The 27,892-nt window shown below is 42.1% G+C and overlaps 1 protein-coding gene across 4 annotated transcripts; it reads right to left on the bottom strand.

Annotated features, from left to right (window-relative positions):
* Positions 1-439: 439 nt before the first annotated feature.
* RUFY2 (RUN and FYVE domain containing 2) lies at positions 440-27,323 on the bottom strand. 4 transcript variants are annotated; one of them, XM_077183540.1, is made up of 18 exons: positions 27,194-27,323; positions 24,035-24,208; positions 23,437-23,554; positions 22,161-22,262; positions 20,988-21,111; positions 19,352-19,413; positions 18,727-18,792; positions 16,910-16,979; positions 15,614-15,715; positions 14,596-14,712; positions 13,313-13,480; positions 12,054-12,151; positions 8,250-8,369; positions 6,365-6,494; positions 5,674-5,768; positions 3,917-3,965; positions 2,899-2,976; positions 440-2,094 (listed from the first exon to the last, which is right to left on the bottom strand). In XM_077183540.1, exons 1-18 carry the CDS (start codon positions 27,195-27,197, stop codon positions 1,951-1,953), a joined length of 1,821 nt encoding a protein of 606 aa, XP_077039655.1. In that variant the 5' UTR covers positions 27,198-27,323; the 3' UTR covers positions 440-1,950. The 4 variants fall into 4 exon arrangements, with proteins under 4 accessions (XP_077039655.1, XP_077039653.1, XP_054493543.2 ...); XM_077183538.1 differs by lacking the exon at positions 27,194-27,323 and adding an exon at positions 25,645-26,216 and having other exon boundaries at positions 16,910-16,976; XM_054637568.2 differs by lacking the exon at positions 27,194-27,323 and adding an exon at positions 25,645-26,208.
* Positions 27,324-27,892: the final 569 nt, after the last annotated feature.

Here is a 27,892-nt window from a genome sequence, read left to right as displayed (position 1 = left end):
TTCAAGGCAGAAGTCTTACCTGCAGTCAGTAACAGCAATCTGAATATCACACACTTTTCCTATGCAAACAGGACGGCACAGAGGGGAGGAAAAGATGGCAGTTAAGTAACAAATTACTTCATTGCACATTATGGAAATGCACTATGTTCTTGTTTTAAAATATTGCCTACTTTTAATTATTTCTGTTTAGTTGCATCCCTTTTCACAAGTTATTTATTAAAGCAACACAGATTAGCTTTTTCCTACCCTCTCTATCCTGCATCAAACCCGGCTGCCTCCATGCCTGCCCCACAAAAGCCCACCTGGAAACGCTCTCAGGAAGCACCTGAGCAGCACCTGATTGTGTCTTTGGCAGGGTACCCCACTCCCCAGCACAGGCAAAGGCTTTCTAAGCAACTTCAACTTAATAAAGTAAAATACTCTCAATTACAAATTTAAATTAAGTGACATTATTCTCACATAACTTAAATTTATTTTTTTCCAAAAGTTATTTACAGATTTACAAGTATTTGTGTGGTATTTTACAAAAAGTTACATCAGGTCATTTTAAAAACAATTTTCTTTACAAAAGCTACATAAGCAACTACATTGAGGTGTTAAAAAGAATAGCTATGTTAGCTCTTGGGATATTCACTAAATCCCTATCCTCAGAGACAAAGCCAAGCTAAACAAGGTGCAAGGACAGCTAAAGGACCTGTTTGCAGCCTCCCTTTAGCTGCCAGCACTGCTACTCCATGCCCACAGCTGAAGGAACTACAGGGCTGGAAATCCTGGAGGGTCCAGGGCTGGAGCCCAGGCCAGGAGTGGCTAAAGGGAGGAGGGTGCAGGGCAGTGAGTGGCAGTGAGGGCAGTTTATCAAAGCATATTATTTCTATTTGCCTATGGAAAGAACAAGGATCTTACATTCCAACAAAAGTTACCATCAGTGACAGGAGTGGGTACACTCAGAAAGGCTGAAAAGTGCTCTGCAGAAAAATGAAATTTAGGAACCAGCTCTGAAGGTTTGAGAAAGATGGTGCAAAATAAGGAAGAAGCTCCCTGTGCAGCACAGAAAGGATGTGATCCCCAGCATTGCATCCCAGCCTTTCCAGGTGCTTTCTAGAGCTAGGCAGTGACTACATGTACAAGCTGGAGAGCATGACTTGCATGAAAATGCTGCAGAGCCTTGTTCAAGGTTACAGACAATGTCAGACAAGAGGCCTGTGCTGAACAGCTCTCTTTCAGTGGAAACACAGCTATATCAAATTAATAGTTCATGTGAACAAATCATTCAGCAAAACACACCTTCCTCCAGAAGTGCCCCAAGCACTGTTTGTGCCCTGGCTGAGCACAGCTCCCCTCACCCTGGGACTGCACAGAACAGCTGCAGTGCCATGTTCTGGGATGTTCTGGGATGTTGTGGGATGTTCTGGGATGTACCAATTGCTGCTAATGCAGAGAGGTAAACAAGCACACTGTATTTGGCAACAACTTCTCAGCCCACTGCATTCATTGCCATGCTTTTTTCCAGTACAATTTAAAACCAGCTACTGCAGGGTTTTGCTTCCCAACAGCCTGTCACAGGCACAGGATTAGGTTGGACTTGTGGCACATCAGCCTATAAGAGTATCACCTTCCTCCAGATCATCTTACCAACTGAAATATTCATCCAACACACATTAACACTGAGTCTCCTGTATAAACTGCCCTGCTTCCTCCCAAAAAAGCTGCTGAGGCATTTGGCAGACCAACATACCCTTCTGGGTTATTCTTCTTTTTAGATGTGCATTTTGTACATTTGGTCCCATTGTCTCCATTTGTTTCAAGAGGAAGCAGAGAAGTAACTCGTCCACAGTACCTTGAAATTCCAACTCCACACTGCTTACCTCAAAGTCTGGAAATGCTGTTGACATTCTTTAGTTGGTGTGGTGGTTTTTACAGGATGAGCTAACAGCAGAAGGAATAAATCTCTTATGGCACGTTGGAAGAGCACCTCTGTATCAGAATGGCATGGCAGGAGTCACAGACCCGCACAGGCTTTGGTGAGGAGGGCAGAGGCAGCTCATTGTCAGAGCAGGCATTGCAGAAGATCTCCCCACAGTTCCTACAGTGATGCTGAAGCACAGGCAGAGGATGAAAAATTGAAATTTACAATGGAAATGTACTTGGTAATTGGATACCAACAAACAATACACACAGCACAATCCAAACTGCAATTCCTGACTCCTTCGTGGAGTCAGTCTGCAAAAGAAAATGGATCTCCATCCCAAACTGTGATGCAATCCTACACAAATGATGTTTGTCTAGGACTGCACCACACACAGACACATGGCCTTTCTAGACTTATATATATATATAGATATATGTGCTGAAAATTTCATTCAAAGTCTGGATTAAGGATGTATTCTGCTATAGAAAAATATCATGAGCAATGATATCTGAAAGAGTGGATGCCTCTGACAGGTAGCTAATTGAGATTTAACATAAAAAGGTAAAGGAAACTTCCTGCACAAATTAGTAAAGCTTGGAAATTAATGTCACAATTTAGTTTAAAATTACAAACTCATATTTTCTTACTCTAGTATATAAAAAATGCCATAAAAAGACTTCTACACATGTCAAATTCTAACGGTGCCAGAGCTGATAAGAGTTTGAGATAAAAACTCCACAAAGTAGTTAAATCATTCTTAACTAAGTTGCTCTGTGGAACTTCACTATGACACTGTTTCTTTTGAAATTAGGGCCCAGCTGCATTGTATGTATCAAAGAACTAGAAAAATATCAAAAATACCTCTGCTTTTACCTGATCATTGGCATTTCATGCCACACCTCAAAGATAATTATTATTTACATCATCCTTGTAATAATAATTACATAATACTTGTAAACACGCTGGGAGACATCTTGTTAAAGTTTTACCTTCCTTTTGGAAAGTGAAAATTCCTTTTCACACAGCTTGCAATGAGTGGCTTCTTTGTCCTTCAACCAAACCTGGCCCTGGAGAAAAAATGATCATAATTATATTTATCTGATGAAGTTAAACTTTGGGCTCCAGGGGAGAAGAAAACCAAGAGCAGAACATTCACTGCCTGAATGCTCAGTGCCCTGGGAGCAGAGTAATGTCACAGAGACACCCTAGAGCAGCACAGGACTGCTCCAAAACACTGCCAAAAAGACAGAGCAGAGGTGCACAGAGACCATGCTTGAGGTGCTAAAGCTGGGCAGTGCCTCAGCTGGGAGAGCACAAAGGCATCCAAGCCTCCAAGTGAAGCCAATGTCCCTGCTCAGCACATGGGAACAGCCTTCAAGATGCAGGGAAGCAAAAAAAAACCCAAAAAAAACAGGACAGTGTCAAGAATTGTGAATTTCCTTCTGTTAAAACCACTTAACAAACCCAGATGTCTGCAGAAGTTTGCTCAACCATTTCTGCCACTCTTACCTGGACTGCAGCAATGTGCCAGGTACACACCAGATGATCAAACCTGTGCACAGAATCTCTGCTCTAAAGTGCTCCCTGCTGTCTTTAACAGAGTCCCAAACCTGCTGACATTGCACATCACATTTTATCAGCTTTGGTGCTCCAAGTTCACTTGTTTCTTAGGATGATCAAATATTTATTGATCACTGAGAAGTAGGATGCAGTTTAAGCTCAGCTGGCTTCACATTCTGTCCCAGATACACTCTGTAAATGACAGAAGGGTTTGTGCCACTGCAAGAAAAGGGCCAAAATGCACAGCTGTGCACCAAACAAGGAAAAGCAAAAGCAAATGGATTTTTTCCAGGAAGTTACAAGGGAGTGTGGTTCTCTCCCACTGGAGGAAATCATACAGTGAGTCTCTCTGGAGTAGCTGCTGTTGGAGAGAAGTCTTTCCATGCTTATGAAAGATTTCAAAAAGAACACTTTAAAAAAAGTTTATTTTCTCAAAATGCTACTGACCTGCAGTGCCTTGTTAGCTTCTTTTATATCTTCTATTTTCAGCTTTGACCTAAGGAATAAGATAATGCTACTTCAAACTTCTACATGGTCAGTTATGCTCCAACAACTTAAAAAGCTGGTTTAGGTACTTAAATTTTAAGCCAAGTCCTCTGAACAAGAGTACAAGACCACATTATGGCATTCTGGAGGAAGCAGCCTCCCCACAACCATCCAGAGCCAATCCACTGAGATCTGGGTCACAGGACACACACACAAAGTTATCCTGCAGGGCATCAAAGGCCACAGAAATCACAGCAGACTGCTGAGGAGACAGAGCTCATGGAATGAAGCTTCAACACCATGGAACAGTCAGGAGAGTGCTGCCTGCCAGGTGTCCCCTCCCCTCCCCTGAACCTGGGGTTCATCTCCTCCCAGGGTTTTGGGTTTGTGCTGAGCACAGGTTGGTAACACAGGGATGTTGCTCTTGGGGCTGGGCAGGGCTCACACAGAGCCAAGGCCTTTCCTGGGGGTGATGGGAAGTGAGGGGACACAGCCAGGACAGGGGATAAAAGGGACATCCAAAGGGATATTCCAGACCAATGGCATCCAGGGCACAGCCAGGACAGGGGATAAAAGGGACATCCAAAGGGATATTCCAGACCAATGGCATCCAGGGCACAGCCAGGACAGAGCATAAAAGGGACATCCAAAGGGATATTCCAGACCAATGGCATCCAGGGCACAGCCAGGACAGAGCATAAAAGGGACATCCAAAGGGATATTCCAGACCAATGGCATCCAGGGCACAGCCAGGACAGAGGATAAAAGGGACATCCAAAGGGATATTCCAGACCAATGGCATCCAGGGCACAGCCAGGACAGAGCATAAAAGGGACATCCAAAGGGATATTCCAGACCAATGGCATCCAGGGCACAGCCAGGACAGGGGATAAAAGGGACATCCAAAGGGATATTCCAGACCAATGGCATCATGCTTGGTATATAAAGTGGGGAAAGGGGAAGGGGGCCTTTTGGAGTGATGGAGTTCTGCCTTCCCAAGGCACCATTCCATGTGATGGGCCCTGCTCTCCTGGGGGTGGTTGAACACCTGCCCAACCATGGTAAGCTGTGAATGAATTCCTTGTTTTGCTTGCTTGCATGTGTGGCTTTTCTTTTCTGTAGTAAACTGCCTTTATCTCAAGCCTTAATGAGTTTTCCAGTTTCTGCTTTTCCAGTTGTCTCCCTGGTGCCAGTGTGGGGAAGTGAGTGAGCAGCTTTCAGGCTGGGGCTCAGGAAGAGCAGCCCTGCCCTGCTGCAGCCAGAGCTGTTACCTCTCCTTGGGGCTCCTCTGGGAGTACCACAGCTGCCAAACCAGGCAACTGTTCTCCTGCAGAACAAAGCCTGACGTCCTTCACACTGACTTTGTTCAAACTGTTTTGTTTTGGATTCTCTGTTCACAGCACTGTCATTACCCAGGAGCTCACTGCCACCCCACCAGCCACAAGGAAAAATTACCAGGCCTGACCTAACTAGATACATTGACTTCTCCCAGCTGGTTAGTTACCAAAACAATAATATTGTCATATTGTAGTAGTAGTAGTAGTAGTAGTAGTAGTAGTAGTAGTAGTAGTAATAATAATAATAATAATAATAATAATAATAATAATAATAATAATAATTAATGTCTAATATGCTTTACCACTGTCCCACTATTTTCCTTGATTCAAGTGTATATGACTAAAGTAACATGTATAAGTCATCATGAACAATAAAATTACTCGCTCAGCTTGGATGCCAGTTCTTGGAGAGCAGCTTCCTGGTCCTCACATGTGCTTTTCAGCTGCTTGTTCTTCTCCTGAAGTTTAAGGAACTCCTTCAAACAAAACAAACAAAATAAAATGAATAAACAAATTATTCTCAAATGGTGCCTGCCCTACTGCCTAGGAAGCTGCTCCCACTGAGAAAGTCAAGTGCACGAGTGATCCCTCACACTCCCTCCAAACCCAGCCTGAACAGCAACTGCTCAGGAGAAAACTCTCTCAGACCCAAAGAGAGAAACATTTCTGCTTCTGTAGCCCACTGCAGGGAGAAAATAAACCTGAATGACTGGAGATAAACCCTGGAAAATAAACCTGAGTGCTGGAGATAAACCCTGGAAAATCAACCTGAGTGCTGGAGAGGCCAGGAGTACAGAGAGCCACAGGTCCAGCCTATAGTGAGGACAGAGCCCCCCACACTGAGAAGGGAAAGCCAGGATTTCATTTCTCCTTATCCAAAGTACTGAGCTCTGATCTGAGGACTAAATGGGGAGTAAAAAGCCAATTTTTTTCCTCATTTTATTTGTGAAAACATATTAATGTAATCTTTCTCATATATTTGCAGAAATTCTTTAAAATACCATGTCTAAGTCCATAAATAACATTGCAGTCAATTTGTAAATTTTTAGTAAAAATTTGCAGCAGAATTTACTTTCTTAAGGGTAACAATTTCTTGGGTCTCTGTTCTCAGATGAGACACAGTTTCCTTTTCCTTCTGAAGATCATCCTCCAGGGTTTGCCTCCACTCCTTTTCTATCTTCAAGTCTGTTTCCAGCTGAAGCCTAGAACAGGGAAAACAAAACAAAAATCACTGTGCACAACAGTATCACTTTTGAAAACAAAACTGAGTTTATTTCTGGGTGCAATGGACTATTACCATAACAAACTATTAACTTACATGTTTTCTAAAACAGAAATCATGTGTCAATATAATATTTTAGGTATCGGTGTAATAAACAAAGCACTGTCATTTAGAAAATGCTTTTCAAAGTAAGTTTATTTAAAGGACCAGTAGTATGGCATAATTTTGAAGAGCTGACCTTTGAAATAAATGAATAAGAGAAGACTAACCACAAAATTCTGAGGTATTTTTAAAACAAGCATAGGCAAAGCCCCTTAACTTTATACAGCTTGTCTCTAAAATAAACTAAACCAACCAGCCACAGCGTCATTGGTGATGCAATCATTGCAGGTATCTCTGATATCATAAAAGTTATTTAATTTTACACCCTTAGATGTGAATCTTCTATTTTAGACTAAGGTTTATGGCATTTTGAACAGAACTGAAAATAAAGGAGGAAGGACTTTAAATTACTATTTTTATTGAGGTTTCTACACAGCTGAGGTTCAGCATCAACAGGGCTACAGATTCTATTGGCTTAACTGAACTCCAGCTAAAGGAGTTAGGGCTACTCTGACAGAAGAGCCATTCCAGCTGGAATTTTACTCTTGGTTTCATGGAAGACTTGGTGTTTTGAATGTTATGGGGGTGGAAGCACACTGTTCAACCTTCTAGATTCAAACTGTGTCAACACAGGAAAAGAGGAAATAAAATCTGAGAGTATTCATGCAAGGTCTTTGGATGGGAAACCTACAGCCACATGAATTTTCCTGTTTTAAAAGCAAACCCACTTTTAAAGGAAAGACTTACATTTTGGGACACTACCTCAGCATCTGGCTGGAAAAGAAGTGAACATGACCTGGAGGTTTCAGAATTGCAGAATTCTAAGGCTGGGGTGTGAACTGTTCTTTTGCCCAAATCTGCAGAGGTGACTGTGGTAGTAAAGTGAACATTTGTCATGACAGTTGAACGAGTGGATTGAAATTCAGAGTTCTGAGAGAGGCAGGGAAGGGCTAATAACTGGGTTGGAAATCACTAATTTTTAAGCCCAAATCTTTGTGCCAAAGATTTACTTCAATAACTGATGTTTTATCTTCTCAAAGAGAGAAAGCACCTGTCCTTACAGGGAGCTTCTAACATTATGTACTGATTTAAATTAGTACTGAAGGATGTAACAGGAGAAAGACAGAGGGCTGGCTTTTAAATTAGCTTTTAACTTTCATGACTCCACTGGATTTTCACTTGTTATTTCCTGTGCAGTGGTAGTTAAAGCACTTCTACCTCATCTTTAAGCTGGATCAATCTAACTATTGTTGTGCCATTTCTGTTTAAGTTTACACTACTCCATACTTGTGGGCTTTGTTCAAAGTGTGTTTTACCACTACTCCACTACGTATTTTCCCCCACTTAGGATAATTTCCTCCAGAATTAAGTTAGCATTTTTAGCCAAGAAATAATGCTGTTTCCCCTTTCCTTTCAAGCTGTATGTCATTTTAGAGGCACTCAAAGCCAGCTTGGCTTCCTTGGAATGACATATTTTCTTCTGCCTTGCCAGTACCTGACACAAAGATTTTTAGTATTTGCATTCTGTTCAAAACCATTTAACAACAAGCAGCCTGCACTAGGACAGAGGACATATTGCAAATGCAGAATGTTTACTGCCATGCATTTTTCCAAACAGGGAAGAAATACTCACAGCTGTTTCTCCTTCTGGGAGAATTCGTTCTGCAGGCTTTCAGATTTATTCACATATTCCTGTTTAAGTTTCTCATCCTCAGCCTCAGCCTCCATTTGAGCCTTCTCTGCTTGCTGCAATCTGGTGTAATTCAAATCAACTTTGGGTAAAACTGAAGCTAGAACTAGGGTGTAGAGGGTGAAGAAGACAAATAAAAGAAAAATGGGGAAATAGAAACATTTCTAAATAAAAACAAAGTTTGGGGGAAACTCACAAACTCAAACGAGAAATCCATACAATGCCTAGAGAACTTAGGTCCTGGGTTTGCACGGTCAGAGAGTAATCATTGTAATGATTAGTAATAATTGTTTTATTTATGCTCATGAATAACAGGTGCCAAAGCATGATACATATTTTAGAATTGAAGCTTTTCTTTTTCCTCTAGTATACGTTCATGTGTTATTTCTGAAGCCTTTTTCCCCCAAGTAAGTTCTGTAAGAGTCCTTGGCTTGCACTGATCACCCAGTAAGACAGGGCAGAGCGTGTGTTGTGCAAAAGCAGCTCAAAACAAATGAGGCATAAGGCTGCATACAGAGCACTGCAATCAGACAGCAAAAGACTTGACTAGCCTAACACAACAAAACACACCCTGACAGCTCCCACTACATTCACAGAACTACCTCAACTACATCATAATTAATTTAAATAGTCTGTAGTAAAAATAATGCATTCTTACACTGGTGAAAATAGCTCCATACTATAGACAAACCAAAATGATTAATCAAGAAATGAGGGATTGTTATTTGATTTAATCTTTTCTTTCTGAATTCCAGGTTTGTTCAGCTCTGGTTACTCTGTGGTGGGTGTATTGTAACGAAAGTAAATGTACTAAAAGGGGATTTGTGCTATATCATGGTTACACCTGCCTGGAGAATACAGGAGCCTGTAAAACCCCAATGAATGTCCCCACCTGACGCTCTGTGTTCTGCAGAACTGCCTCAAGGGCCTGTCAGGTAAGTGAGGAAGCAGTGAGATGGCTGACTTGTCACCTCCCAGCAGCTCCCTGAGCACAGAGTGACTCCCAGCTGCCAGTGTCAGCTAAAAAGAAGATGTGTCAGCAATATGTCTGCATTTGTGCTTCTGCTGATGAAGTTGCACCAGAGGGAGTTTCCAAAAGCTGCTGGTAAACAAGTGAACAAGGCTGGAATTAAACCACCTTATCAAGGGTGCACTACCTCACTCAGCTGCCCCAGGGGTCTGAGGGATGCTCCCATCACATCTGCAATGGCAGTGCACAGAGGCCAAGCTGTGGGAAGGAGAATGCAGGGAAAGAGCAGGATCCTCCCCAGTGCAGAAACTGCCTGAAGCTACACAAAACACCAACACCAAAAGCACATTAAACCCTTCCCTAAATCACAAAATAACTGCAGAGCTGTTTCCACAAGCAAGGCAGGAAGGGAGCTTGCTACCCTAAAGCTGCAGCATCATCCCCAGCCCAGCACCAGGGCTGGCTGCAGTGCTGGGACTCAGGCAGATGCTCAGCTGGATTTGGCATGCAGGTGATTCTGTGGGAAACACTTGTTTGCATAGATAACATTGAGGTGGATAAGGCTCCCATTTCTGCCATGGTCTTCCTGTTGTTCTAATCTGTGTTTCTGGTTTGGGTTTTCTTTGAAGATAGTTATTTTTCAGTAGCCAGCTCATGTTAAAGGCTGTTTCTGCTTCCAAACCAAGGAATAAGCTAGTACATAACCATGCAGTAGAAACCCTTTCTGCATTACTGCATCCTGCCCCCACTTTTACAAACATCCCCTTCTGCTGCAGAACTCTAAGGTCATTTTCCCACTCAACATCCACTACAGCCTTCAGAGCAAACATCAGGGAGTGCATTAAGGGCAGTCAGCAGGCTGAGCTCCTCTCCCTGCAGTGCAGGCAAGCAGCAGCTCCCAGCAGGAACAGGAGCTGGAAAGGCTCCTGATGATGGGTGGAGGGAGGGGAAAGGCTTTGGGCACAAGCACAGTGCTGATCCCAGTGCAGAGATCTCAGCTGACAAACGGGTTGGGCAGGTCCAGGGCCCTGACTGGAAATCCTGCTCACTGCTCCTCCTGCCAGGGCAGCTGGGCTGGGCAGCAGTCACAGCTACAGGATTTGCTGGAGCACTCTGTGTGCCTGGAGCCCCTCAGGAATCAGGCTCCAAGCACATTGTGGCTCCAGGAGAGTGTTTTACCCCAGGACATAGGGAGGTGAGCTTTAGCAGAGGCTGGCATCCCTTCACTGCACACACACTGCACAGATGCTGGCACCACCCTCCTTCCTCACAGCCATCCTTGTGAGGGAGCTCAGCTCCAGCTCCTGCCACTCCTGCTAGTTACAAGCACAGAGCCCAGCAGAGAGCATGCTTTGGGGTAAATACAGCCTAAAAGTGAAAGGAGTAAGCAGGGGCAAGGGAAGTTTTAGCCAGAAGGGCTACTTTGTAAATCTCTTACCTACAAAAGAACCAGGAAAATCACTAATTAGTGATTCAAGTGTCATAAAAATGTACAGTCAAATAAAGATATCTAACCTCTTAAAATAAAATTTGACAAAAAAGTGATTCAATAGCATTAGAAAACTAGCTTACATTTGCTTAATAATAGTGCAGTAATTTACTTTTTTTTCTTTTTTTGTTTTTTTTTTTAGGAGGGTAAAGTGAGATCGGAGGTGATGTTCTTTCAGAAAACAAACCAGAACCCAGCTACGATCAGTTACAGTGCAGGATTTCTAATACCACTTTCAAGTTTGAACTGGAAAATTCTGAGGTCCTATTTTATCAGCAATTATTTGAACACAAGAGGTCTGGAGGAGCTCTCAGAATGATATATCCTTGACAAGTTTATACTGGTGCTGAGCCTCATTGCTGGCACATTTGACGAATGACATTGCAATAGTCCTAGTTTGAGTTAACAGATCTTTGTCACTTCATGAATGCAGTGGACAAAAATCAAAGACAGATGAAGGCAGCAAAACAGTAAAAACAAAAATTGGGATAAAAGGATAAAAAGAAAAAGAAAAAAGAGGAAAAAAGGATGTCAATAAAAGAATATTCATGTCACTAATTTTTTTTAATACATAAGCATGTTTTTCATAATCAGATTTAAATGAAAAAAAAGACATGTCAAACACCAACATGACAGGGCTTATGGATATGTTATATTTTACAATTAGAAAGATCAATGTTGCATATAAGGCCACTAAATTAAAACATGTGAATCACATCTTAGTATTATGCTGTACATGCAGTCTAACCATCATGTAAATTTATATTCTGGAATTTTAGTCTTTCACTTTTCAACCTTTCAGTGTGAAAACTCATTAAGTCATTGAAAATAATGGCACTTCCAAAGCAATGGACAACAATTATAACAGCTTCAGCAAACAACCAGTGATCCTTGAAGGCATTAATGTTTATATTAAGCATATGCTTAAGTATAAGCAAGATTAATGCTTCAGTTTCTATTGCATTTCATTCGGGGGGGAAAAAAAGTAGGCAGTAAGGAATCAGAATTTTGAAACAACTGAAAGAATGACTTTTGATATCAGCATAAAAACCTAGGACCAGAAGAACGATGGTAGAGGAAGAAAACTGAAAGATTAAGTTTGCATTTAAAGTGAGTGTGTTTGTCAAACAGAAAAAACAGTCCAACAGCAAAGCACTAATTAGAAATTTCAGGAAGGTTTGGTTTAAATGTTCTAGTTGAAAATTACATTTCAATGGCAACTGTGGGAATGCAGTAAGATGTAAGGGAGTGGAGTTGTGAATAAAGAGAAACAAAGATGGGGCTGTACCTTTGTTCTAGTTGTTTCATAGTTGCATTAATTTGATTGGTCTTGTCCTCTAATCGACTAATTATTTCATTCTTTTCTTTCATAGCATCTTCAGAAACCTGTGTTACAAAAGAGGTTAAAACTGAAATTGGTACAATTGCACCATTACCTTGCGGGGGCTTTTTTTCCAGTATCTAAAAGGGCACATGCTAAAAATCAAGTTTTGGTTCTCTTTAAGGATTGCTTTCCAAAAACCCTTGAGGACAGTATGTAAAATCTTATGCCTAGAAAATTTGGAGTTTTATACTCTGCAAGTGTAGATGCTATTTTATATTTAATAAGTATAAATGTTTCCCTTTGATTTCCTTCCTTGGTTAATCACTTTAGAAGTCAAAGTTAAATTCACTGACCAAGAGTAGCCCATTAGAACCTTACCAGGGAAGAGCAAAGAGCCTAGTCCAGAAAATCACCAAGACTGTCCTGCAAATCAACCCCTCCCCAGATCCTACCACTGGAGAACGTTCTCTTACTTTTCTCTCCAGCTCTATTTATATTTCTCATCCTCTGGTGGAATTTCCTCACATTTGCAGATTGGAAAGTAGAATCCTCTGTCCATCACTTCAATTATCCCTCCGCAGCATCCTAATTTTTTTCCCCTCATTCTGCCACAGATTTGATTGGGTTCTTGTGTTGGTTTTCAGAATTTATTCCCTAAATCAAATTCATGTTTTACATAAGTAATTCACTGGTATTTCTTAATTTGTTAACTGAATTTGGGGTCCCTGAAATCCATATTCTCCCAAAAAAAGGCATTTAATTGTTAAGAGATTTTCTTAATTTGTTAACTAATTTAAAAATAAACCCAAAACTGTAATTAGCTCTTTCCATTTAACATATTCTTGTCTTCCTTTCCCTACTTTGGAAGGTCAGGGCTTCTCTTCAACTCCTCACTATGTGTCTACATACTTCTGGGTTTTTTATACAACACAGGCCAAAAAATGTCTTTGTTACAGTACATTATTACTCTCTCAACTTCACATAGGATATAATTAGGCCATGATCTTATCCTCATGCTCTTTTCTTCCCTAAACCCAGTAAGTGACTGCCTTAATAACTTCTTTGTATGAAACCATGTTTACATAGGTAATGTTCCAAAATGTCAAGCTGACCTCAGAAGCACAAGGAAACCAAAACTCCAGCATCCAACTGCCCAGAATGGTAATAATGCATTTCTGTCTCTGTGATCCTTTCAGCAGTTTAACAGCAGATTGTCCCTTTACCTGCAGCTTTTGGTACATTTCCACATTAATTGCTTTAACTTCATCAAGCTGCTGCCGCAGGCCGATGAGGGTGTCCTGCTTCTCATGGATGTCCTTCTCCAGCAGCTTCATGGCGAGCTCTATCTCGTGTTTCATGCTAACTTGAACCACTAGCTCATTCTCCATATCCTATAAAACACAACACGATGGGTTTAAATCATTATGGAATTATTTATTTCTGGTTTTAAACTCTAACAGAGCTGCAGCACCACCTATTTTACCACTTCAGAAATTCTGCCCCTCTTTACCATTGCAAATTATCCATAAATGTGACACTCATATACTAACTGGCCAATGGGGTTGTTTAACTTTTGGAGAAGACAACTCACATTATAAGAACGGTGTACTGTGAAAAATGTGTATTTTATGATTGGCTTTTCACAAATATTCAAATTAATATTATATGTGTTGTGTTAGAAAGTAATGCTGTATTAATTCTCTTAAGTACTGTGTTAAATATAGTTTTAGGTTATAAAAAATGTTAAAATAGAAACTATGCTATGTAGGATACTTTTTTTAAAGAAAGGACTCGCACTGAGACAGCAGCCACAGGACACCTGAATCTTTCAGAGAATAACAATTTATGGCCCTCTTATCAGAAGAAATGAACTTCCCACCTCGAAGGCATTGTCAGGATTCAGAGGAAGAAGCTGACACTGCCCAGACAGAATCCTGTCTTTAATGGAATTTATGCATCATGGATGAGGTGGATGAATATGCAACAGGCTGTTGCTTTTAAGGGTTAATCCTCTGTTAATGTGGGGCCTTTTTCGGGCTTATTTTGCCCAGAAAAGGTACCTGGACTGTCTGTAACTCTTTGTCTCTATTGTCTCATATTGTCCTAATTCAAATTGTCCAAATTATTATTACTCTAATTGTATTACTATTTTTATAACCATTTTATTACTATTAAACTTTTAAAATTTTAAAAACAAGTGATTAGCGTTTTTCACATGTACAGAGCTGCCTAAGTATTAATTCCAAAAATAGAAGTGAAATATTTGTATTTTCACAGGAAAGATTTAGCACAGATAGAGAGCATAGAGTATTGCTAAAAGCTTACCTAAACATTTATCCAAGAAAAACGTGATTGTTTTTTTACTGTTCTTCAGCAACATTACTACAGAAATATTGGTGCTCTGTGGCAACTCCCTTCAGAGCAAAGGCAGCACTAAAGGCAGGAGAAGTGGCACTGCTGGGCCAGTGAGGGCAGGGCAGGGCCAGGGCAGGGCAGGAGCGCTCACCTGCCGCAGCTGAGCCTCCTCGCGGAGCTGCCGGCGCGCCTCGCTGTACATCTCATCCAGGCCCTGCCTCGAGTGCTTGTACGTCTGCAGCTCTGCCTCCACGTCCACCTTGGCTGCCTGCAAACACACACAGCTTCTGGCTTCCTTCTTCAGAAATGCTGCAGCTTGATGGCACGAGTTTAATGTAGGCACACAGCTGGTGGTGACTGGGAGCGGGGCTGAGGCCCCATCCCCAGTGGTACAGCTGTGAAAAGCAGGGGAGCAGCACTGACAGCAATGAGCCGTGGAGGGCCCAGGGGTGCTGAGCAGCCAGGAATCCCAGCTTTTTCTTCCTTCTCCCACCTAGGCTGAATAGCAATCATGATCATCTACAACCCTAAGCTTACCCTTCTCAACTTCTACCTATATGCTATAATAACTGCAACCGTCTTCCTCACCCTAAACACAATCAAAGTCCTAAAGCTATCGACCCTAATAACTGCATGGACCAAAATTCCATCACTAAGGGAACAGAGGGCACACAGGTGCAGTGCATGACCATGAGGGTATAAAAGGTTGGGCTGAAGAACAAGAAGGGCAGCCACTGGCAGCCTTCTGGAAGCATGTAGTGATAATCTGCGTGTTGTGTCCGTCTCAACTGCAACAATTCAATGCTTGTGTATGAAGAAAAACTTACAAACACATCCTCCAAGCACAGGATAAACATGGAAAGAGCTGTTTCTGCTCTGTGGCCATTGGCTTGATAATGAGAACTGAGTAAAACCAGCAAAACATCTATACTGCAGTACTGTCCTCCTTTGGTGTCACTTGAATACACTATACATGCATACAGTGTCCTAGAATTTTAATTTACTTATGCCATTTAGAAAGTTCCACTTTAATTTAATAAGCCCTTTCCCACATAAAAGTTGTACCAGATTTGGACAAGTTAAGTTTACTTGAAGTTGAGATGTACAAACTTTCGAACAGAAATTAAACATGTTATGTTACAATATTAAAAGTGGTAAAACTAACATACCTCTAAATGATGCTGTGTTTTCATTAAAATCAGAGTATTTTCACTCCTTAATTGATGGTTTTCTTCCTGAAGTTTAATTATATTGTTTTTTGCTATTGCTAACTGAAAAGAAACAAACAAAAAAAAAAAAAAGAAAGAAAAGCACTGTGATCACTTTTGAGAGTAGAAATAAAGGATAAAACGTTCTGATTAATGCAAGAGCAAGACATCTGCTCTATTGTCCCTGCCTGCCAAACAGAGGATTAGCTGTTTTTAAAGAAAGCATGAAGCTCCTGGTTTTAATAACGAGTCACCTTCACTACACAGCAGCAGTGTGTTCAGGATACTTCACTGGTTCATGTCTGGTGAAGAACATGCTTTCTTTTCATTGCTCCATTATGACTTAAAGACCCTCAATTCTCTTTCCTCTTCCTCAACTTCTGCTTTCCACTTGGCTTCAGGTTGATCCAGTTCTCATTTTCTTTTTTGGGCATCTTAATATATCGTATGGAGCAGCTTACATAAGAAAGCCTCCCCCATATGAACAACAAACATATTTACAAAAGATGACATTTCATAACTGGGCCCTACAGTATACAGCCTAATGTCAGAATTATAAGCCAAAGGATCAAAATAGGTGGAAAGCTGGGTTGAAAGCTTATAAAGGAACCAGAGAATTAACACTCAGAAAAGATGCTCTCACTCTGTCTGGATACATTACTCCCAGAGTGAGCTAGCTGTCCCTTCAGCAGCTGAATTTAGAGTTTCCAATTTTCCCCTTCATTAACCAAAAAAGGTGTGCTCTCTCTTATAAAGCTAAGAATATTGGAAACTAGTCAAGCATCAAAGATAACCAGAAATATAGGCTATAAACACAAACCAGAACCAGACAAGGCTGAAAGTTGGGTATAAGCATCCAGGAACCAAGCAAGAAGCAATCCTTTGGCTAAAGCTGAGGACTGGAACAGAAATTGCTTGGTGAACTACTTTCTGTCTCTTTGTAGCAACTGGTGTCATCCATTCTAGACTAGTCATCTGCACAAATCAGACTGACAGCTGGCACTGAGAAAGGATTCTCTTCTCATTTTGTCCAAAGTTGGGAATTGCAGTGTTCCACAGAATTGATGTACTGATGCTAGGGGCTGCCTGGCAAACTGACTTCAAGTCCCTGCAGCTGCTGCCCCTCTCCTTTAGGCCAAAATAAAGGTACCTGAATATATTATACAGAGCTTCCATAGCTTAAAATAATGTAAGGATATTTTGAAAAACAGTCTTTCAGAGAAAACAATATGCTACACATTACTAAAATAAAAGTACCTCTTCAATCAGTTTAGTGTTTGATTTCTCCAGTGAGTCAACTCTTGCATGTAGACTGCTAACTGTGCTACTGAAAGGGAAAAAGAAACAATGGTTTTCAAGATTACATCAAAACTCACTCAACCAAGCTCAAAAGCTTTAATGCAAGGTACAGTGATTAATGGTTGAGAGCTGTGAGGTCTGTTCCCATTACTGGAACTTTTCCTAAATATAAGAAAATGACTCTCCTTTGTTCAACATTTCTGTGCTGCTTTCCAATTCCCAATGTCACCCCTGTCACTTAAACTCCTGCTTGGCCAGAACTTCCATGCACTCTCCCTTTCCTTTATCCTCACAACCATATTGCAGACAAAAGATAAATGAGTTCTCCCCTATAGAACAAAACCATTCTCCAGATTCTCTTCCTCCAAAATACATTTCTTTTAGAAAATCATTTGTTTCTCTGCATTTTTTGAGATTTGTCCTCAGGCTATCTCCTTCTTGATGCTTTTTGACTTCATTTAGGAGTCTCACCAGAGTTTTATTGCCTTTTATTACTCTGTTGCTTTTTATAGTATCAAACTACATCCAGGCCTTTTCCATGACCTGATTGCCTATTTCTGCAGAAAGCACCATTTTTTTAGGCTGCACTTCACACACAGGGAAACAGAAAACCTATTTTGTAACACCATTTACTTTTTTACATCTTTCTCTGTGGTGCCCTCAAAAGTTGCCAGTTCATTTGGAACAGCAGGGCAGAGAGATTAATGCATTTTAGGATGTCTAAACACAAATAGCTGAACTGAAATAAAATGGGAGAGTTGCTGAATCACTGATGTGACAGGAAATTCTGTGCATAAACCAGAGTACAAGAGCACACAGAAGCTCACCTGGATAATGACATCAAACAAACACCACTGCTCTAAATTGTGATAGCTCCTTTCTCCTCCTTGACTTTCATTTTGCTCATATTTGATGTGCTCAGCTTTTCTGTGCTGTTGAAGGTTTCTGCTTAGTGACACCATTTCAAAGCAGAATATCCTTACTCCAACAGGAGCCTTAGAGTAGTAACCAATGATCCAGATTACCAGCATTAAAAATTTAAAAATATTATTACATTTCCAAAAGGATCTAGATCAGCTGTGCTAGAGATTCTACAGAAGTTCTTTCTGGCTTTGTTGTTTGGTTTTGGTTCGTTGGGGTTTTTTAGCTTTTTAGCCCCTCAGACTTTAATTTTGTACAATACTCCTCAGAGAATTTAAATCACTGCTCTTCTATTTGCACAGTAACAAGCACAGTGGTGGACTAGGTTTGCTTCATCCAGCAAAGCAAGAGGAAAATGCTGCTTTCCTGAAAATTGTTTCAACAATTTGAAACAGGAACCTCAGCCTACCACATGTAAGTAGCTTCTAGCAAGCAGTGAACTTATTCAGCTTCAGTCCTAGGCATTAAAGCCACAAACTAAAATATTCTGCAAGGCAAAGAAATAAAATCATATGGATTCAGCAGAACACTCAAAGCCACTTCTGGCAAACTGTTAAATGGAACACAATTAGAATCCAGACCAAGCTTTTTATTCCTGTGATGTTTTGAATCATGAACACCTTCCCATTCTAGCCTGTTGGTTTTGTGTTTCTCTGAAGAATAAAGGTTTTGCCTGTCCAAAAGCATGAAAACTGACACTGAGTCTCCAGGAGAGTGTCTTCTCCTACTTCACTAAATCTTCAGTCTAAACACAGAAAATCTGCAGTTCTTTCTGTGAAGTTCTCTCACAAAGTTGTGGTACAAAAGGCACCTGTAAGCCTGGCCTGACACCCATAGTTCAAAGTAATACTTACTTCAGTTGCCTGTTTAGCTCCTCAACATAATTCTTTTGGTCCAATATTGCAGCAATCTGTACATTTCTAAAGCAAGCACAAAATAAAATTAACAAAATGATGTACTAAACTATGGACTGAAAATATATGTTTTTTCCATATGCAAACATCCATCTCAATCATGTTTTTAAAAAGAAAGGAAGCAACTTCATCTCATACTCATGAAGGTAACAACACACGTTATATCAGTGAGACACAAAAGAATCCAATGCTTTAACTGCAAACAATTTCTCTTCATGAAACAACAGTCTGAGAAGGATAAGGATGTTTATTTACTCTGCCATAACTCTGGTTCCTTGAAAGCCTGACTAAATCCCAAGCTGAAGCCTTAAAGGTCTGCAGGTTCCTTTTCACTGCCACCTGGGAAGCCTCCCCTGCTTGGAGGCAGGAGCTGATGCTGCTGAGGTTTGCTCCAGACTGCAAATATCCCTTCAGCTAAGTAATAACACAGAACAACACATTGAGGCACTCTTCTCAGGGTCAGAACATTTCATTCCTAGGGAACCTGACTTATTTCTAAAAGAACAGGCCCAGCCAAGAAATCATTTGTTAACATAGAAAACAGGGGGTGTTTTGGAGGACATACCTTTCTTTACCCCCAATGTCATCATCACTCTTCAAATACACAGAGAAATCGATCACCCCAACCTAGGGGAGAGCAAAGGTACAGTTTCATATCATACAAATAAGTGCTGCTGATATTTACAGCCTTGTATTTATGCAATTGATAAAACCTCAGTTACAACATTTTTAAGGTTCATCCAGTTTCAGCCAGAAGCTGGAAAACCTGAATTATAACACTTAAAACAAGATTTTACTACATTTAATATTTACTTGGTTTATACAGTGCTCTCCTGTCAGGATCCTGTATGTTCTTTCCATGTCTTTTCTAAAAAGCTTCTTCTCAAAATACTTTCTAAAAACATGTTTTTCTGATGAAAGCAAAATGCCATCTCTAACAAATAAGGTAAAATGTTCTATTTATAAAAGTTATTTTATTTCCATTCACTAGGGCTGCATAAACACATTTCACCACTGAGTAGCATTTTCTCAACATATCAAAACGATGCTCCTGACTGTGATTTCCATCAAGGTTCAGAAATTTACCTTTCTGCTCAATAAAACCTGCAGCTTCTGGCTTCTCTGAGAAGGTGCCTTCTTTATACTACTCTTCACAAACAGAATTATTCTGGACATGTTACAAATGTCAAATTGGGACACACTGCAATCAGAATCTCATCTGCCACTACTACCTCCTCAAACTGAGATTTCTCTCTCATGCAGCAAGGCCACCCAGTGATAACAGAGCTGTAGCTAGCAAGAGATTTTGTGGTCTATAATACACATATTTAATTCTCAACACTAAGAGCAAGTTAAGTTTTCTGTAATTACAGGCCTGTCAATGTTATATCTTCTTTTACACAAGATCAGTGCCTGAAACTAACATTACACAGTAACCAGAACAAACAACTGAGGACAAGTTAACCACGGGATGCAAAAGCACACACACACAATTAGCTGTAACTTCTCTTTCCCAGAGGGGCTGCTTTTTCACCAAATATATTAATGCAGTAATAACCACTTAAGCTACTATGATTTATTTCCACATAGAAGCTGAAAAAACCCAATCAGGGCTGAACACAGTCCACATTTATTTACAAATACCTGTGCATCTGCCTTGAAACAAAATCTGTTAATATTTTCTTGGAAGAGACCAGGGTTAGAAGTCAAAGCCCATTCAAAGCAGGAAGAATTCCAAGTCTTGCTTTGCAGAATCAAAGTAGTCACCCTCTCAAGAGGTCATAAGAGAGTGTTTGTTTCAGGACCCTGTATCATTCCTGTGATGTTCCAAAACAGCAATAAATGAGGCAAGCAGGGTAAACTGATCATGGAACTATCCCTACTTGTCCCACAGAAGAAAAGGCTGGGTCACACAAGTCAGATGGAAAGAACTCTGCCTTGCTACAGCTGCTCCCATCTGAGGACAAAGCACAAAGCTTCACCCTTGCACTCTGCCCATTATCTCCATTCCAAGGTCTGACCCCACTGATAGTGAGGTTAAGGCAACAGCCCCACAGAGCCTGGAGCTGGATCATCACACCCTGAGCAGTCTCAGGTAGGATTTCTAGCAAGTCACCACTCCAAAGTAACAAAATCCACCAAGAAAAGTACAGAAAACTCTCCTGGACTGCCTGTACATTCCTTTACCTGGGTGGACTTACTTGTGAATCCAGGTCTTCTCCCTTCACACACAGGTTGGCATCGATCACATTCAGCCCAACTAAGAGCCCAACAATCACTGCTCCTTCCTCCTCCATCATCAGTGCATGATACTCATAAAACTCACTGTGTGAAGGAGAAAATTGCACCTTACTGCTATATTCATTCTATATACATCCAATAAATTATTCAGAAGTGACATACACATCTAAATTTTCTCTTATTGTAGCCTTACTATAGCATCCATAAAGATGAAATGGCCCTGCCCATACTTTCACCTCATAAATATTTAAAAAATCAAAGTTTTTCTCAGAGGCTATTAAAAACAAGGATACTGCCTTAGGCTCCAGATGGCTGGGACACTGTGGGGAGGGTGACAAGATTTATTTTGACTTTAAAAGAAAACAAACAAACAAAAACAAAAAAAAAAAGAAAAAACAATGTTGAAGAGGATACTGCAAGAAATGGATGTTTGGCCACACTGAGTCAGACAACTCTTAAGTTGTTAAGAAGCACTGCAAGCAATGCAAAGGAAGAATGGCAGAAGAATTACTTTTTGTGGAAAAAAATGCCTGGAATTTAGTGAATACATGCTTGAAATTCAAGGACCCAAGGAAGAGATTATATGGATAAAAGAGAAACTTAAGGGGCTGAAATGCTAAAAAGGTTTTTTTAATATTGTCATAGTTTTGCACCAAAATCACTACAAATATAAATACTTCACTGAACAAGAGAATACCAGCACTTTCTTCTCCTTGCACTTTTTGAATAAAATTTTAGGTTCTATGTAACAAACTGTCTTTTCACTGGAAAAATCCATAGCTGCTGAACACCAGTGACATCCTGACATACCAGTGTTATCTAGGCACAAAGTCAGTCTTAAAAATATGTATACCTTAGAAAACTGAAATGAAGAAGCATCCTTCTCCATTGTGTTTGAATGACTCCATCAGACAGGAGAAGTTATACCAGAAGAGAGCAATGCCAGTGTTAGAACTGTGAAAGCAAAGCTCAAAGCAAGAGCCCTCCTTCCAATGGCAGCTCAGTGGAAAGCACACCCATGGTGGGGATGAAGTCACCTCCTCCCCAGTGCACAGGGGGGGAATGCAGGATTACTTTTTAGGAGACTAAACCTCTGAAAATAAACTGCACCCAGACTCCAGTGAGTTGTGTACCTGAGCAGGTCTCTCTGAATGATTAAACAGCGAAGATAATCGGCCATTTTCTTCTGCATCAGCGCCAAGCGCAGCCAGGCCCGGGCGCGGCCCAGCGGCGTCCTGAAACAAAGGCCACAAGGACAAACAGCCCCAAATTAACAAAATATTGATTACATCGTGCTCTTTAACACCTTATCAGTCTACTGGTGGAACAACTGAAGGGGTATTTTAAGCTATTAGTTGAGCATCACCATGTGGAAAGCCATAATGTTTAGGCTTTGACTCCAAGCTTCAGGATAAGACTTTCAACTACTCAGCTGAGCCTGGGAGCAGACCCAGGAAAAACAGGAGTACAGACTGCACTAGAGCCTGATAATCTTGCAAGTCCTGTTTTCTGCTGAAGTAAAATGCTTGCAACAGTTGAGACTCCTTTCTGCAATTTGTTTGTTAAGAGTTGAGGGGAATTGCAAGAAAATGAACCAAATGTCCATCACAAGCCACCATGGCAGCTTCCCTTCCCAAATCCTACTCTGGCTCTACCCAACCCTTACTCAAGCCTACCTTTAATTGTGTGCAACTTCAGTGCTATCTTAGGAAGACAATGCAAAAAAAGATGAAAAGATAAAAAGTTAGATAGGTAACTGGCAAACTCAAATATCCAGCAAATTACACCTGGACCTTTAGAATTTCCTCTTCTAGTGCTTGCATACTTACAAGTGGTAAGCACATCAATGAAAAAGAAAAACCCCTCACAAGTTGTGTTAGGATAGGAAGAGAGTAACACACCTGGCAAAGGTTATGACTTCCTCTGGCCTGCCACAAGAGTAAATAATTATTTATATGCCTATGTGCTTTAGATAAGGTCTAAAGCTAGAAATTAGAACCCTTGTGCTGCCCTGCACCAGTCAGGGCAACCAAACCCTTTTGGAATTTCATGTATGGCCAATTATAAAGCTAAATACAAAACAGAGTGCACTGGAATGGGGAGAGAATAAATTTACAACTGAGTAGGACAGTGCAGGCAATAATCTCAAAAGCTGCCTAACTCCTTCCTCTTTGGCATGTCACCTTGTGGTTTGATACAGCCTTTGCTGACTGCACCCACCAATGTTTGCTGCAGCTCTAGACTGCACAGTGACTGACACACAACCTGCCCCTTTTTGATTGTTATCCAGCTCCCATTCACCTGTGCTCCCCCCTGAACTAAGGCTTGATTGATGCCAAAGGAAATCCTGAGACACCTGCAGATTCTCAGTTCTTTATTTTCCTGCTGCATTTTAACAATACTACTTACTTAAGGCCAGGCAAATCTCTGACACTTGCTGCTATTTCCTCAGCTTCTGGATATAATTTCTCCACAAGTTCCAGAGGACCCCAGATGGTTTTATTGTAACTTAGAAAGGATTTTCTTACTATGAAAAGAAAAATCAAGTAACCAAATTAATTTAAATTACTGCAGTAGCTTCCTTCATAATATCTGGTGTGTGCAAGGGTTAACTGCTGAGTCCAGAGTTGCAGATAACTCCTAACAGAGACACTGGTCAGCTCACCAGTATCTAAAGCCAACTTCCAAATTACTTTGCTGTGAATATAAAATTGATATGCTAGAAAAAAAAAATACAAAAAGGATGTTCATAAAGATATACACTACATACATACATGCAGTTGGTAAACCCTGGACCACTTACAACAAATGCTGCACAAAAGGACAAGTTGGTAAATGTGGAAATATATGTGGTGAAGAATTAAAAATTACACTATTCATTATAAAAGGTGACCATTTACTTCTTTTTTATGCAACATTACACTTTTTTAAAATCTACTTCCAGATAGAAAGGAAGAAAAATGGCATGTTTGGGATGAGAAATATGCAGCTAGACCAATTTGCACACCTTTCAGGCCATGCTTCAGGCAGTGCTCCATGACAACAAAGAACTGCTGCAAAGGTGGGTAGTCAGAATCCAGAGTGCGCCCAAAGCTCAAGGCTGATTCAATGAGTCCTTTGATACTCAGTTTAGCCATGTTTAATAAATTTGCTCTTTCTACAGCTGTAGGGTCCTTTACAGCTAAGACAACAAGAGAAAAAAATGTTATGGTTCAAGTTTTAGGAGCAACACAAAGAATGAAAGTGCTTCACGTCCACCTTGCTAAAAGGAAAACTTACGTTAAGCTAATAAACCTAATAAACTCAGCAGAACAAATTCAGTAGGTGCTATAAACCACCATGCCACAGAGAAGCATCCAGCCCAAAGCACATCCCCAGTGTTTTAATGGGTTTAATGGGGAAATCCCAGGCTGGGAATGTCAGTTCTCAGGAACCATGCTGTCCCAGCAGGTCTCAGAAGCAGCCAAGTCACCACAATTAACACAGCACCTCTGCTGCATGTGCCCTCCCACGGTATCAAAGCAGCCTTTCTGTTAATTTATGGATTTCTTTGGTGTATTACAGCCTACCTACAGAAGCAGACATCATACTTTTTATATATATATATTCACTTTCCACTGTAGCTTTAATTGCACAGTGACACAAACACATGCCTTCCTTCTCAGGCTGTTCAGAGTCACTGCCACTAAACCAGGAGCATTTTCTGGAAAATACTACACACTGAAAATTCAATTTCTCACCTAGCCACAAAGTATTTTCTACACAGAAAATCTTAAGAATTAAAGGTTTTGCTTTAACTTGAAGTTTTTGGTAAACATTACAAAGTGTATACACAAAAATACATTTGAGGATTAAATCTTGTCAGTAAAAAATCCATAGCTTTTTACAATCATCTTAGTCTGACAGAATGGACAAGGTTCCTCTTCTTAGAAATCCTGCTACTGAGAACAGAGTGCTCGGGAAATTCTTAAGAATTAGTTCTTATTTTTATTTATAATGAAGCAATTCAAACATTCAGGCCAGACCCTATTTGCTCAGAGACAAAACAAGCCTCTGATTATTCATCATCATCAAAGTAACCTGGAAAGAAACAAAAGGGTTTGATGATTTACTGCTTAATTAAATCCAACAAGTAAAGTAAAAAACCAAACTTTTTAAAAGACATTGAGACACAGATGTCAAAATATCTAGAAAGGCTTGCAACTGAGAAAAAAAAATGTGAGCCTGTTCCTTTGCAAATCTGAGTATTGGTATCTGATACAGACTGTATCTGTCTGCACATCAGAAAGCACAAAGAACCCAAAGCATCATAACAGATGGGCATTTTCTCAGTTCCTCAACAGCACTGAAATTACTTGTCTCATTTCCTGCAGACTTCAGGTATTTAGGGATTGGATATTAGAAACCCTGAAAATTACTTTCTAATATTCTCTTTCCCTAGTTGCCTGTCAAATACCCAACTACCCCTCTGCTTTCCGGTAAAAACAATGACTGAGATTATGTACATGTAACACCCTTAAAAAACTGATTTTATAGTTCCCCAGAACTTCCACAGAAAACCCCAGGAGACATGAGAAACAGTAAGATAATGAGAGACAGGGCTCTGAAAAACTGTACCCAGCCAGGAGCCACAGCTCAGTGCTTTGTGTGTTCCTTCCTTCCTGCTCAGCTGCTGGGGACTGACCAGCTCCACCAGAGCAGCACCAGCACAGCATCCTCGGGCCAGGTGGAGGCTGGAACAACAGCACCTTTCTGCAGGCTGTTTTTTTATTTGCTTTGCTACTGACAGCATTAAATACAAGTGGTAGAGGAGGAAACGCCTTGCTCAATGCAGACTTCAGGTGGGTAGATCTCCCTTGCTACACATCCTGCCTTCTTGAAAATTCCTTTGTCAGGTGACCTCATTCTGACTCCTGGAGCCGATCCTCCTCAGACAGATTTCTATGTCTGCTGTCCTTTCAATTACCAGCCCTCGCCTGCTCTTTCTGAGGCGAAATGCATCCTAGGTCTGTTTTAAAGTGCGATCCACCCGCATGTTTTTCTTCACCTGCTTCTTAAAAATATAAATGGCGAGCAATTTTTTTAAAATTTAAAATCAAGATTTAGAATTTAACACCACAGTGTGAAATCCTACATCCCAGCCACCGCTTGGGTACCGTATGGGGCATTACGTGGAGCAGAGCAAGGGGCATTACAGGGGGCAGAGCGAGGGGCATTACAGGGGGCAGAGCGAGGGGCATTACAGGGGGCAGAGCGAGGGGCATTACAGGGGGCAGAGCGAGGGGCATTACAGGGGGCAGAACGAGGGGCATTACAGGGAGCAGAACGAGGGGCATTACAGGGGGCAGAGCGAGGGGCATTACAGGGGGCAGAGCGAGGGGCATTACAGGGAGCACAGCGAGGGGTATTACAGGGAGCAGAGCAAGGGGCATTACAGGGGGCAGAGCGAGGGGCATTACAGGGGGCAGAGCGAGGGGCATTACAGGGGGCAGAGCGAGGGGCATTACAGGGAGCACAGCGAGGGGTATTACAGGGAGCAGAGCGAGGGGCATTACAGGGAGCAGAACGAGGGGCATTACAGGGAGCAGAACGAGGGGCATTACAGGGAGCAGAATGAGGGGTGTTACAGGGAGCAGAGCGAGGGGCATTACAGAGAGCAGAGCGAGGGGCATTACAGGGAGCAGAGCAAGGGGCATTACAGGGAGCAGAGCGAGGGGCATTACAGGGAGCAGAATGAGGGGTGTTACAGGGAGCAGAGCGAGGGGCATTACAGGGAGCAGAGCAAGGGGCATTACAGGGAGCAGACCAAGCTCTGCAGGGCTCTGCTCCCCGGAGCAGCAGCAGCCTCCCCGGCAGGGCTGTTCGCAGGTAACACCAGCCTGGCCAGCATGGCCGGCTCCGAGGGGGGAGCCTGGGCCCGTGAGGCGGCTCGACTCCGCGGCCGGGCAGCAGCCGAGCGCGGCCGCTCGGGCCGGGGGCTGCGGGCGCCGTCCCTGCGGCAGCGCCGGCCTCTCCCCGCCCGCAGCCCTCCCGCACCCGGGGCACCGCCCGCCCTGCCGGCCCCACACGGCCCCGCTCCCCCCGGAACCGCTCCCTGCCCGCAGCCCCTCGGCCGAGCCTCGGCCCGCGGCCCCCGCCCCGCTCCCGGCGCCGCAGCCCCGCTCACCCATGGCTGGAGAGGAGGAGCCGCCGCCGCGGCCGCTCCCTCAGCGCCCGCGGCTCCTCCCGCCCTCAGCCCGCGCCGCGCGGCGCCCCCGGCGGCGGGAGGACCCGCCCCTATCGCGATAATCCCCCCGCCCCGGACACCGCCCCCGCCCCTATCGCCACAGCCCTTCCGCCCCGGGCACCGCCCCCGTCCCTATCGCGACAGCCCCCCCACACCGGCCCAATCGCCCTGTCGCGACAGCCCCCCCTCCCCCGGCCCCAGCTGCCCGCCCGGAGAGCGGCATCGGCCGCAGGGATGGGCAAGAGCGCCATGGCAGCCTTGGGCACAGGAAGCCTTGAGGCCTCTCTGCCCTTCTGTAGTGACATGAAGCTTCAATCCCTAGCATTTATTCCAGATAATAATTCTGTAGCATGTATCAGAATAAATAATTTCCTTCTAGAAAAATCTGTGAGTTTAGTACCTTTAAAGGTAATGTGCTGGGGAACTGAAACCAGCATTAAAAAAAAAAAAAAAAAGTAAGTTTTTGGGGTTTAATCTTAAGAAGCCCAGGAATGTGAATCTGGCTGGAAAAGAGCCAAAACTCACAGAGTTGTTTATCACCAAGCACATTTGTCACGTCCAGATGGGATCTCAGCTGATGCTTACTGCACCCTAAGCACTACTATATGCTTTGCTTAATAATTATTCTTTCCTCTCACC

Source organism: Agelaius phoeniceus, chromosome 9 (assembly GCF_051311805.1).
Source record: "Agelaius phoeniceus isolate bAgePho1 chromosome 9, bAgePho1.hap1, whole genome shotgun sequence".
Classification (NCBI taxonomy): domain Eukaryota; kingdom Metazoa; phylum Chordata; class Aves; order Passeriformes; family Icteridae; genus Agelaius; species Agelaius phoeniceus.
Note: the sequence above shows the minus strand (reverse complement) of the source record. Positions and strands in the feature narration are given on the sequence as shown.